The sequence below is a fragment of the Dipodomys merriami genome, unplaced genomic scaffold (assembly GCF_024711535.1).
Source record: "Dipodomys merriami isolate MVZ:Mamm:240054 unplaced genomic scaffold, mDipMer1.0.p SCAF_1, whole genome shotgun sequence".
NCBI classification, from domain to species: Eukaryota; Metazoa; Chordata; class Mammalia; order Rodentia; family Heteromyidae; genus Dipodomys; species Dipodomys merriami.
The window spans coordinates 50,218,415-50,232,439 of record NW_027202270.1 but is presented as its reverse complement, the minus strand read 5'-3'; the positions used below and the strand labels follow the sequence as shown (position 1 = coordinate 50,232,439).

Here is a 14,025-nt window from a genome sequence, read left to right as displayed (position 1 = left end):
AAAATAGGTTTGGCCACCAACCTTGTGGCGTTCTTAGGAGGATTAAAGAGAACGTACAATCAGTGCTCAACAGATTGTAGCTGATTTGATTTTGACTGGTCTGTGTGGAGGCACTGACTGGTCTAAGTCACAGCAAGTTGGAGCTAGATAAAGGTAAGCTGGGCACCAGTGGCTCATGCCTGTAATCCTAGTAACTCGGGAGGCTGAGATCTGAGGTTCCTGGTACAAAGCCAGCCCAGTCAGGAAAGACCTGTAAGACTCTATCTCTAATTAGCCACTCAAAAACTAGAAGTGGAGCTGTGGCAAAGCACTAATCTTGAGCAATGAGAGCTTAGGAAACAGCACCCAGGCCCTGATTTCAAGGCCCATGACAGATAAAAATAATAATAATAATAATAATAATAATGAAGAGGGCCAAGTGGGTAGCTTTTTCTCCTTAATGGATAAAACTCAGCAGAAAATGAAGCAAAAGCCACAGAGACAAATGTTGAGAAGGAAATGCTTATAATAAGTCTGTATCTAAAGAGTTCAATGTTTGTCCCTTTAAAAAAAAAACAAATTACATTTATATAACTAATGGTGATTATGCGTTGAAGATCTCCCATCTGAAATACTACAGTCTAGAAGTGGTTCAGATTTGGAAATATTTTTTAAAAACTTGAGAGTATCTGCTCATATATAATAAGTTATCCTAGGGTTAGGATCCAAGTCTTAATCCCAAATTCATTAATATTTCATATACACTATATATACAAAAGCCTGAAGGTAACTTTATATAATATTTTTTACTGTTTTGATCTGTCACATGAGGTTACCATACAGACATTTTAACTTGTGGAGTCATGTTGATTCCCAACAAGTTTACAATTTGAGATCATTTTCAATTTAGTCTTTGCAGAATAGAAATGCTCACTTGGTGTCTACTAACTCTATTCCTCTTCTGTGATTATCACTTGGGTTCTGTGATGAGAAAGGCACCATTGTCATCCAGCCAGCCTTCTAGTATCATCTTTGTCTAATGAAACAATATCATCATGCCAGGTTAAACTTAACTCTTCCAAGTATACAACCTGAAACTCCCTAACTAATCTATCCTAGGATACTGGAAGGAAGAATAAGTAATCTAACTCCTATCTTGTTTATTTAAGTCCCTTGTTCCCAGATCTTAAAAAAAAAAGTAAGAAAGAAAAAAGAAAGGTTATCAGCATGTAACTATTAAATTAATATTTTAAAACTTAAGAGTTTCCCCTTGAAATAAGAGAAAGAGAATAGTAAGGAAAAGCATCTGAATGAAAAGTATATCATTCTTCTCCCCAGACGTGTGGTATTATATAAAGGACAACCATACTTTTGTTGAATTTCATTGGATTCATCTGCTAGAAGAAAATTTTAGAGTAACTACTTTAGCAGAGCAGTTTACTAAGATTGCAAATTCTTAGTCATAGAGAGATTTTAAATTGCTTGTAAAATACCTAAAATATATTATTTCAAAGCTAAGCTCATTGATATGCACAACTACTTAGAAGGTTGAGGAAGAAAGATCATGAATTCAAGGCCAGTCTGGGCTCCAGAGTGAGACCTTGTTCTAACAATCAACCAAACAATTATAATTTAAAAAAACTTATCCAAAACAAACTATTTCACAGATAAAGGCAAGGAATTCACAATTGTGTATTTCTACTATGTGTCAAATATCTTAAGTATTTATTTTAGTTGATGCTCACAGTGATTGTATGAGGATGGATCATTGTCATGAAGACAAAGAAACTGGCATTGAGAAAAGTTCAAAAACTGAATCCAGGAGCTGGACACAGGGGCTTTCATGGGTAATTCTAGTTACTCAGTTAGATATTCACAGTTAGCAATACCCCCATCTTAGCAAAAAAGCTGGGCACAGTTTTACCTACATGTGAGGTAGAAGGATAGTGGTTCAAGGGCAGCTAAAGCAGAAAATTGAATCCCTATCTGAAAAATAACTCAAGCAAATATGCTTGAAGCCTGGCTCAAGTGGTAGGGTTCCTGCTGCTTAGGTCATAAATTCAAACGTTGTACTGCAAAAGAAAGAATGCACAGGGTTGGAAATACACCACAGGATAAAAACAAAGTGACACCCAAACTCAGAGTCTCCAAGCCACTAACACACACAATCTCTACTAAGGCACGATTCTTCAAAGCTCATGATAATCATGAAATCCGTCCTCTAAGTGACAGACTGCCTTGGTCATAAGTTACATAAGTTAGTTTGATAAAAATGGAAAGAGAAGAAAAATAAAAGTTTATATCAAAAATGGGATCTCTGGATAAACAGCAAGAACCACACCCATATCATTTCATAACCACTAGTGAATCCAGCAAATCCATCATAAAACCTAGGCCACTACCATCTGGGGACTTCCATTATTCTTCTCTCCACTTGAATATCTAGCTGTCTGGCACCATTCCAAAGGCAATTGGGTGCATTCATTTGGTGCCAGATTTTCTTTTGGCCATCACAATAAGATCCTAGCACAAGTGTTCACCAGTGCCTGTCATACCTAAGGCAGTTGTAGTGGAGACGCTGGTGGCCCTCAGAGCCACCTTTCCCTCTACTCTTTCTCCCTAAAGAATCCTGATGCCGGTGAGTTGGGCATGTTCTGAGCTCCAGGCCTGAATTTCCTTTTCTCTGGTATCAGAGAAGACCAAAGAATATGATGCCAGGTTGCCCATAATTTCACATATTCTGTGCCAAGACTGCAGAGGGGCAACTGGAGTCTTGCACTTATCTTTCCATATAAAGAGAGAGGGTGCACACTAGGACACATATAACGGAAAGCAAGAAAGAAATTGGTTCTCTAAGGATACTATGAAGTTGCTATATAAGCTATGGACCAATCTTTCTTGCTAAGTGAAAAAAAATTAAACCCTATCCATCTTTGATCCACTGTCCTTTGACTTTTCTGGCTATAAAAAATTAAGTTCTGCCTACAACAGTTTTAAGAATTAACATTTCATTTCTAGATCCTTACTCTACAAGTATTACTATCTAATTGAAAACTAAGCAAAAATGAAAAATTCTGAAACTATATAGTGAAGAAATTTTTAAAAAAATATTTTTAAAGCTAACTTTGAAAAGTTAAGGAGCGTAAGATCTACATCCACAATGCTGAGAAGGAATAAATATGAAAGTAGTAATGTCAGGCACCAGTGGTTCACACCTGTAATACTAGCTACTCAGGATGATGATATCTGAAGATCGTAATTCAAATCTGTCCTACGTAGGAAAGACCATGAGACTCTTATCTCCAATTACTCACCAAACATCCAGAAGTAGAGCTGTGGATCAAATGGTAGAGTGCTAGCCTTGAGCAAAAAAGCTCAAAAAAGCTCAGCACCCAAACCCTGAGCTCAAGCCTCAATACGATCACACACACACATACACACAAACACACACACACACACACACACACACACACACACACACACACACACACACACACACACACACACACAAACCTAGGGGAAAAAACTGATGTTGCAGAATAGTAGTTAATTATCAACTTGTCAAGTGACAAATGAATTACATTAAGGCATGCCTTTTGATTCTAAATTAAGACACAATACAGAGAAATGTGCAGAGAAAGACCTTAGATCTTATAGCTTTGGGCTATATCCACAGCCAAGGCTGAAATGAGAAAAACAACAGCATTTAGAAAAAGAACACAGAGGCCACACAGCTCACCATGCGAGCTTCCTCTACAGAAGATTGGTGTTAAATGAAACTTAGGAGTGCAAAAAGGAAAACAGCATGGTAGAGTGGAGGCCTCACAGGATGCTGGGCAGGCCAAGAGACACAAAGCCCCAAAGCACAGTGTCTGCTGAGCAGACCTGAATTGCATTTGTACCTGATTAAATGTTCCTGAAAACAAGAGTGATAAGGTGATCTGTATTTTTTTTCTCCTATAAAATCATTTTTAGGAAGACCAACACAATGAATTAATCATATGAAGAAGATGGTTGTAACACAAACTATTCTCTTATATGGATGGGGAATTCCATTTCATTATATTGAACACTTTTCAAAAGGGGTTGAATCTTAAAACATAACATAAAATTCTCACTTCTCTACTTCTGAAGTTACTTCATGGCCTACAACATTCCTTACAAATATAGCAAGCATGAAGTATGCAAAAGTAATTGAAAACATAATTGGCAAAGCACTGTCAATATGACAGAGGCGTGTAACATGTCTTGTCCAAAGTCAATATATGAACATCTGGCCTCTGAACCTTTTATGCTTTTTACAAAAGAATATGAGGTTTATATTGTATTTATTTTATAATTTAGGATGAATGATTCTTTTGCTAACTCGGGCTTTAAAATGCTTCCTTGATGTAATGTACTAACCTAGAGTTCTAGGTATAAATTATCTTCCCATCACACACACACTTGGCTGTTACAATTGCTTTCTACATAAAATGTGTCTATACTAGAACATATGGGAGTTGGTGGAGGTGCAGAGGAAGATGAAAGGATTTGCCTAAGCTAAATCTAGACTTGAATGGTAATCACACACACCATAAGGCAGTTTAATTAACATATTAATTTCAGGATGTAACACGTATCTAGGAGAAACACACAAGTCACAAGACCTCAATTCTATTTCTAGCTTTGCTACTGACCTTCTGGTTGACCTTGCATAAGGCATTCAACACTCAAGAGACTCAGTCTTCTCATTTACAAAAAGCAAACAAGAAAAAGAGAGGGAAAGGAAGGAAGGAAGGAAGGAAGGAAGGAAGGAAGGAAGGAAGGAAGGAAGGAAGGAAGGAAGGAAGGAAGGAAGGAAGGAAGGAAAGAAGGAAGGAAGGAAGGAAAGAAGGAAGGAAGGAAGGAAGGAAGGAAGGAAGGAAGGAGAGAAGCCTATTATCTAGCAGTTATTGGGGAATAAAAAGTGTTATTTGGAACAAGATTCATGCAAAGAGTTTAGTGAGTAATATGATGAAATTATCATTAGAAGTTTGACTTCATTGCATCAATGAAATCAAATCTGAATAGAATTTTAAAAAGTAATGAAAAAACTTCCATTCTACTTCATGGCGTCTACCAAATACCTTGTACCTCAAAGTTTATTTTTAAAAATATCAAGTTCCAGAAGGCTCCCAAGAGAACCTTGGGACCATTTCTATCAGAAGCAGACACCCTGGCTGTTAAGAAAACCACTCCCCGGAGCTATTGGGCACTTGCAGATACTCTTGGCCTTTCACATGGTTAGAATTCCAGTTGGAAAATTAAATCTCAAGAGCTACTCATTCAAGAATGAGCAAACTTCATGCCAAGACAGTGGGGAAAAGTACCTACCTTTTTGAAAAACTGAGAGATCAACCCCATCAGTTTAAAAAATTCTAAAATATTTATATATTTGTAACATTAATTGCATAACATAAATTGCAAGTGTGTGAGATAAGTAGACAAGCAGAAACAGTCAGATAAGTTGATTTTAGGCGAAAGGAACCCCAAGATAAGGACTCGATTTTTTTTTCTTGCTTGCTATTGTTTTTAAGGTATTTATAGGATATTTCTTTGTTGCTTTGTATGCCCCTCCCCCACAGTATAACCCCTGTTTTCACTGTATTTGATGTTGGTATAATTTGTGGAGGGGAAGGGAAAAAATTGTTTAAATAGGGATACAATTGGACCCTTTGCAACAATGAGATGTACGAGACATTATGTCGAAAAACGAACTTTACAACTTTGGCGTGGGTTGGGGGGGTGGGAAGGGAGAAGATGGGAAGGTATGGGAAGGGGAAACAGGAGGAGACAACAATCCTTGATAAGATATGCACTCATTACCTTGCTCATGTAATTGTAACCCCTCTGTGTACAGTATTTTCACAATAAAAAAAACTGCAAGTGTGAAAGCATTTCATATCTTGAAAGAAAAACAAAAACTTAGTCACGGTGTGGCCAAAAAAGATGGATGTATTTTACTCAGAAAATTTCAGTCTATCATCTCAGATCAAATGAATAAAAAGATCTTTTGGGGGTTAAAATATAGGAGAAAGAAAGAGCACCAAGGAGTTGAGTAAATCTTAATGTGCTAAGTTATATGGACACAGCAAAGTGAGACCGGGAGTTGGCATTGCAATTTTTGACTTCTATAATTATTATGATGAAAATCTGACAAGAAGTTTATTAAGAAAGCAAGAAAGGTCACAATGAACTCTCTAGGGGCCAAATTGGATCTGACATCAGTGATAATCACAGCTTTCCAGAGTAATCTTCTTTTTCTTCTTACAAATCATTTCTAGAAGCTGCTTTCCAGCCAAATTTTATTCATAGGAATTTCATCTAGACAGCTGCTGGAGGTGCCTTAAAACAATAGTGTTCTCTCCAATTGTTTTATACTCTGTCTAAAAAAGTTAAGAGTTTAAATATTTTACTATAACTATAAAGTCATATAATGTACTATCTGATTCACATAATTTTAGATACACATACAACTAAGAGCTGATTCACTCAAAACTTGTCAGCTGTTCCCACATGGGTAAGTAATAAAAACTGACCCAAGGTCCCTCAGTTAGTAAATGGGAAAATGGCATGCTTTCCATCAAACCAAAAGAAATCACATGATGATAAAAGTTTCTTGGTCAATCTAAATGGCAATACTAACTGGGTTAAGAGCTCAAATGCAAGAATGTGGATTCTAATATATGTTAACATATTTTACACCTTCTATTACCTAGATTGTTACTAAGGCACATCTAGGTCCAATTCCAATTAAGATCTAAACGCAGGCAAAATATTTTAACAAGTCTTCTTGAAGTGAGAAAATGTTTTCAAGAAAGAACACAAGTGGGCAACAGGAACATGTAGCTACACCAATGTCAAATAAAATGTGTTTATAAATGCTTCACTAGACTAAAAACTCAATTGAAAAGGTAAAATTTTAATAAAAAGGAGAGATTCCTTAAAAAAAATTAAACCTTAATTGCCCAATCTGTCAAGTTTCAAGAAAATAAAAACATGACCTCTGAGTTAATGGAATGCACTGTTAATTTTTAACTGTTAAAAGTTGAGCACAGAAATCAGTATTATAGCTTCTACTGTCACCACACCATTGAGAAAGCACATTGCCAAGAACATGTGTCACATCTTTCCCTAAGGAGTTCAAAGCAGTGTATCTTCATTAGTGTCTTACATTGTATATTTACAGAAGTGGAATATTGCTCCACTTCATGGGTATAGTTAGCCATAAAAGCAAGGCATAAAAGTAGTCTTTGCAAGAAAAAAAGCTAATAAATATTTCTTGCACATGGGATCGATTACATTAATAATTAACAGGAAGCCTTTTCTTTTCACAGAGAAATTTAGTGGAAAGTTTTCTTAAGCAAATAGAAGCTAAATGGAAATGGGTAGAATCTTGAGGGCAATGAACTGGTTTTTAAACAGTCAAACAATTATATACTCCCTTCACAATAAAGAGATAAAGGCATTATAAATTATACTTAAACAACAATAGTCCCTAAGTAAACATATAAAACCTAACAGCTAGTAGATTTCCTATTGAAATAAAGGTAAATAGTATCTAAGGTAACAGAAAGACAAGAGGCAAAACTTCAGCACAGTTTAAAAGTCACAAGGCCCTGAAACTGAGAACGAACTGCTTTAACATAGAGTTTTTAAAAAATTACATCCTGATGAAGTATTTTCAGTTCAATTCTAATAATATATCCTTTCATTGTACAGTGATACAGAGTTTCAATGAGCTCTTGTCCTTCTCAAGAATATGGAAGTTTTAAATACAGTAGCAAACTCACAGCAACAGAGGGGAAAAGGCAGTAGGAAAAATGTTAGAAAGGCAAAAGCAATCACGTACCCTTTTCTGCAGGACTATTGGCGTTATTGCAGGCAGAGTGACTCTCCTTGCACTCAAACTCATTCTGATCTTGCTACAAGGATATCCCGCCACAGATCATGAGCGAAATGAAAGAAATTTTTAACAGTTGTTCCCTGGGAATCTCAAGGCTCAGTGCAAAAGGAACAACTAGGGAAGTAATAAATGTCACTCTGTTTCTGTGATACCAATCTACCCAAAGCCCAATTAAGGATGGCTGTGGGACAGGACAGAGCAGCAACCAATCACCACCCGGGAAAAGTCTGCCTTTGTCCTTGGGAACACATTCTGATACTTTTGTTTATGATATTTAAAGAACCAGATTAACAGACATTCTAGCTCACTTATTTTTTTTCCAAAACAGTGTAATTCAATGCCATCTTTGTTGATGAGACATTTATGTTTTCACTGAGAATTTCAACATATGGCAGATAAGAAACTGTTTACCCTGGTCCACTTAGAGTATATAAATATGTAAATGAGCTTAGTTGACTTGTACGATTCATAAAATTAATGAATCAGTCAGTTGTAACATATTAATTAAGTCACAAAAATAACTCTAAAGTTAGAATTGACATAAAGTACAGACTTACATGTAATATTTTTAACATTAATACCTTTATGTACTAAGCAGCTAAAATTTTTATTTTGTGGACCTTATAGCCACCCTAGAGATATGACACTGGTTCAATACTACTTGGTAAATAACATCTTAACAAATTAAATGATAATTTTAAGGGGCACTAAACTACAATATATGAACATTAAGCACATTTTTCAAAGCATAAATTTATGTACATTTCATTCTATTAAAAAGACTTAAAATAGCCCCCATTGAAAGCTATTTTAGAACTTTTATTATTTTGTTTTTATCACAATAGTTAAAAATGTTATTACTCTAATAATTTTGAGAATGAAAATATTGATCACTGATAAACTTTTCAATAAAGCCCAAACATAAAATGGCACTAAAGAATTACCAAAACAGTAAGTATTACCATATTAAAAAGTAATGCAACCTACTAGACCTATTCAGTGCTCCTCCACTACAACTCATTGAATAACCCACCCACACACCATCTTCAGCAGGAAAGAAACTCCTCATGATCTCTAAATAAGCATGTGTTCCTTAATGGTAACATAATATGGGAGAGGCAAGATGGGAGAGCCACCGCTACCCACAAGCCAACTTTTATTCATTGTCCAGATTGCTACTTAACTGACTTACAGTAGAGTATTTATTTTATTTATTGCCAGTAAGGACTTTAACTTGTGTTGAGGTTGTGCTAATACTAGAGCTTGAATATGTGCTCTTTATGGTAATCAGACAAGATGGAAGAACCTCTTCATTATCCAGACCACTATTTCACTGCCTTACACTGGACTATTTTATTTTAGTTTGTGACAATATTAAGGCTTGAATTTAAGGCCTTAATCTCCTGTTTAGTTTTTTAGTTTTTTTGTTTTTGGGGGTATTTTTTTGCTCAAAGCTGGTGCTCTACCGCTTGAATCACATGTCTACTTCCAGAGATTGTTGTGAAATTGTATTACATACTGCAAGACAACCTGGCTTAATTCGCTGAAAACTGTAAACCCTTAAGTCAGGCAAAACCCCAACAACTAGGATTAAGACATTTCAATTTAAGGACTTACAGTATTCATTGTACTACATTGTACTATATCATTATTACAAAATGGCATCTTCAAACAGACCTGATGTTTAATATACATGTGCATTTACTTCTTTCACTAAGGTACTTAACACACACACACACACACACACACACACACACACACACACACACACACACATACACACACATTGAAGTCCTTACTATGTATAATATAGCATACTATTTTCTATAGGGAATCCAAAGTTAATCATTTCTTAATCCCTTTTTGTATATATTTTATTGTAAAAATACTGTACAGAGGGGTTACAGTTACATGAGTAAGGTGATGAGTACATTTCCTATTCAGTGTTGTTACCTCCTCCTTTGTTTTTCCCCTACCATCCCTTCCCTCCCCACCTCCCCAACTTCTCCCTCCCCACCCCCACCAAGCTGTAAAGTTTCTTTTCAACATAGTGTCTTGTACATCTCATTGTTACAACGAGTCATCCTGTAACCTTATTTCAGCATTTTGTTATTTCCCTTCCCCTCTCCAAATTAGAAAAATGTATATACAAGATTCAGGGCACTAGAATCAAATACAATGAAAACAGGGGGTATATCATGGGGGAAGAACATACAAAAGAAACAAAAAACTCCCATGGTACATTATAAGTGCATTAAAAACAAAAGCAAGAAAGATAAAATCACTTGTTTCTCTATCTTGGGGTTAATTTCGCTTAGCATCATCTTATATGGTCATATGCACATAGCTTTTGAGCTTTTCTAGTTATTGCAAGTAAGGGAAACCATGGGACCTATGTCTCTTTGGGCCTGGCTTACTTCACTGAATATAATTTTTTCCAAGTCTTTCCATTTCCTTTTTTATTAAAAGATCTGACATACAACCACAAATAAACAACCAGTCAACATGGTATAAAGTTGGGATCTAAGTACCAGCCTAAGTACCCCTATTCCAAGACCATATTTCAAGCATCTTCATCCGCTCATCTCCAACAAAAGTTTCCTGCAGCTCCCCAAAACATGTTCTATATCTTCTCTTCTGTGTATAATGTTTATTAAGTCAAAATCCCTGGCCTCCACCAATCTTCAATGGCCAAGTTATACCACACCTCTTCCCAAAGTCTCAGTTTTCAAGTATCCTTCAAAGATTTCTCTCTTCATATACAAGTTATGTTATGATTGAAGAAGAGAGAGAGAGAAAGACAGAGAGATGTAAAGAAATAGAGTGGTAGGACTTTACTGGGCACTGGTAGCTCTTGTTTGTAATCTCAGCTATTCAATAGACTTAGATCTGAAGTTCACAGTTGAAAGCCAGCCCAAGTAAGAAAATCAGTGAATAACCAACAAATTAACCAAATTACCAGCAAAGCTGGAAGGGGAGTTGGGATTCAAGTAGTAGAGCATCAGCGTTGAGGGAGGAAAAAAAGATCATAAAGCTCTAAGGTGAAGTCTCAGTACTAGCATAAAAAAAGACTGCAATCTAGACTTTGCATGTTATTTTCCTTTTTTATAACAATCCTTCAAAGAAAGTATTATTTAATCACATTTGACAGACTGAAACCATGTCTGTCCATTCTTTGTCATCAGTTTGTTCTTCATCATATACTCGACTATTCAGACGTCAGCTACTAGATCCTACTTTCATTTTGATGATCAGTTGCTTTAGGGAAGGGGCATGTATAACTTTTAACCAGCACATTTTCTTTTTTTGTACGTTTTTTATTGTAAAAATGCTGTACAGAGGGGTTACAGTTACATGAGCAAGGTAATAAGTACATTTCCTATTGAGCATTGTTGCCTCTTCCTTTGTTATCACACTTTCTACCTTGTATACTACATGGTCGGTACAGCAGCAGCTATAAGGTAGAAGAATAAGTCTTCATGACCAAGTTCTACACATTCATTTTAACCAATCAATCTCACCTTACACAAATCTCACCTTGCTGAGTTCTCCTAGCTGTTTCCATACACTGTGTCGCTGTGCTACTCATTTGTGTATCTATGTCCATTATCCTGTGCACTGACTTAGATTAAAAAATCCACCCACCAAGAAGTCATCTTTCCTTCAATACCATGTCATCCTTTGTCATGTATTCTTTTAGGACTTAATCGTTATTCCTCATGTTTTCACTTGCGCTGAATCATTTCACAGGATCTGGTTTTTCTTCCCTAAAGTGGAAACATCCTTAAGGGTACGACCCCAGCTCTTATTTCCTTTGTTTCTCCCAGAACACCTAGCAGAGTACTCTCTTTATATGGTCAGCATTCTGTTCATACACAATTAATGTGGAAAGACTAGTCACTCCTTTCTCATCTTAACAATTGTTATTAGCCATATGATTTATTCTGAACAAAAGTACACAGTCTTCTGCACAGGAACATTTGGACATTATTTTACTCTCTGATGTAGTTCATTTAGCGGATACTACTGTGACTGCTAAGGCAATGTGTGGTCTTGAGAACACCAGGCTCAGATAAATCTTGCATTTTTGCTGCAATTGATAAATAGTGATCTCTAAATATATATTCAGAGCCTCTAGTCCTACAATTGCACAAAATAGAAACTGCCTTTTTTCATAGAAATCACTGTTAAGCCCCAGTGATGACAGGTATTACCAGACCATAGAGTCAAGTATTGGAAAATGTGCTTACCTGTTCCATACCTGAAGTTGTATTGAAGGCCATAATCCGCACCTATCAAGGAACTAGTGTCCAAAGAAGGAAAGATAGACACTTAACATACTTAAAACTAGGTGTTGTGTTAGAACTGCTATAAATAAAGTGTTAGAACACTAAGAGAAAGAACTTAATTTCATCATGCAAAGTGAACCATGTTCCCCAAATAGATCAAGGATTCAGGAAAGAAGGTAATTACAGGTTTAAAGCAAACAATGTACAAAGGTGATTCTGGGGGAGGCGGGGGGGGGGGGGGGAGGGGAAACCATGGAGGGAAGAGCAGATGAGAAGAGTCATTCTAATCTCATCCCTGAGAGTAGAAATATTTAATGAGATAAGGATTTTATCATTGTACAGAAAATGATTTCTGCTTTTTTTCTATGACTATTCAAAAAAAACAAGGAGAACATTAGGAATATGTAGAAGAATATAATAGAGAAATAGAAATCACCTGAGTAAGAAGGAAACAAACTTTCAGAAATTTTAGGGAGGTAGAATCTGCACTATTATCTTCCTGTAGGCAAGCTTTAGACATAAGGTATAATCAATAAAACTAATGGCTAGAAAAATATGAACTTATTTACAACAATATGAAATTTTCACTTAAGACTTTTCCTAAGATCAACAGTCAGAAGCTTTCAAAAGATTAGCTCAAAAGGACAAAAAAATAAGCACATGGCTCTCTTCAGGTTGCAAAGCCCAAAATGACAAAAAGAGGACAAAAAAAGAAAAAAATAAGCATTTATTAAGAAGGGATTTATCTCATTCTTTTCTTCTGGGCTGGAATTAAGAAAAAGATACTTTGAAGCACAGCATGGTAGGATATTATAATCCTAATCCTTGGGAAGCAGCGCAAATTCCAGATCAGCCTGGGGTGGACAGTGAGAGCCAGTCGCCACTCTCAAAATACACAAATAAAAATATAAGCAACAAATGATACATTTAAGTAAATTAAAAGAATTTCTAGAGTCATTAAGATCATGCTGATAAAACATAAAATTATAGTCAGAACTTGAAAGTACAGGAAAAGCAGTGCGATGTGAGAGGTTGAGAGGTGCTTTTAAAAAAGAAGGGCAAAGATGTATATAGGTAGTAAATTTCTTCTATTTCTAGAGCTCAGTATAAAGATCCTTAGAAAATACTCCAAAAATAATCATAGTGTGTGCCATCTATAAAGACTTGAATAATGCATCAGACTACAGAAGCTGAGAAGCTACAAAAAGACCCTTCCCTCAGAAAAGCCTAAATAAGTAGAGAGTAAGAGAATAGAAAGCATTGGCTGAGAGTATACAAGTTTCATTGGCAATAAAAGTGATAGTCCATAGAGAAATCCCAGTCCATGGCAAATAAATAACAAAACTCAAAGCTACCAAAAAGTTTGGAGGTAAAAAATTTTCTTGTTTAAAAAAAAAAAAAACTTTGTGTAGGAGAACCACTAAACAGAAACTGAAATCTAAAGGCAAGTCTAGGAGATTTGGAAAATGCAATTTCAGTCCTCACAAAAGAAAACCACAACAATTGAAAAGAATAGATACACAAGATGAAATTAAGGCAATGTTTTGTTATAAAGATTTATTGAAAGGTCATGCTGTGCCCCTAGAGAAACTGAATAATAAGGCATTTCCTACCAAAGTTACCACCAGAACTTTTTGTAGAGGGGAAAGGAAAATCAAATGTGGTGACATTTGCCTGTAATCCTAGCTTCTTAGAAAGTAGAGGCAAGAAGATCTTGAATTTGAGGCCAGGGGAAAGAGTGAATCACATCTTAAAAACAAATGACTAAGGATATGGTTCAAGTGGTAGAGCTTTATCCAACAAGTGAAGTTCCTGAGTTCAATTCCAGAA

General features: G+C 35.9%; 1 protein-coding gene across 2 annotated transcripts in view; it reads right to left on the bottom strand.

Annotated features, from left to right (window-relative positions):
* The window catches only part of Grb14 (growth factor receptor bound protein 14), a 137,378-nt gene that overhangs the window by 76,505 nt on the left and 46,848 nt on the right, over positions 1 to 14,025 (bottom strand). Inside the window, exon 1 of one of the 2 annotated variants that reach the window (XM_070021859.1) lies at positions 7,853 to 8,038. The exons of the other annotated variant lie outside the window; for it this stretch is intronic. Within the exon in view, the coding sequence (XP_069877960.1) occupies positions 7,853 to 7,915 (63 nt within the window). The 5' untranslated portion in view covers positions 7,916 to 8,038. Of the gene's footprint in view, positions 1 to 7,852; positions 8,039 to 14,025 lie in introns of those variants that run through there. 2 annotated transcript variants of the gene reach the window in all.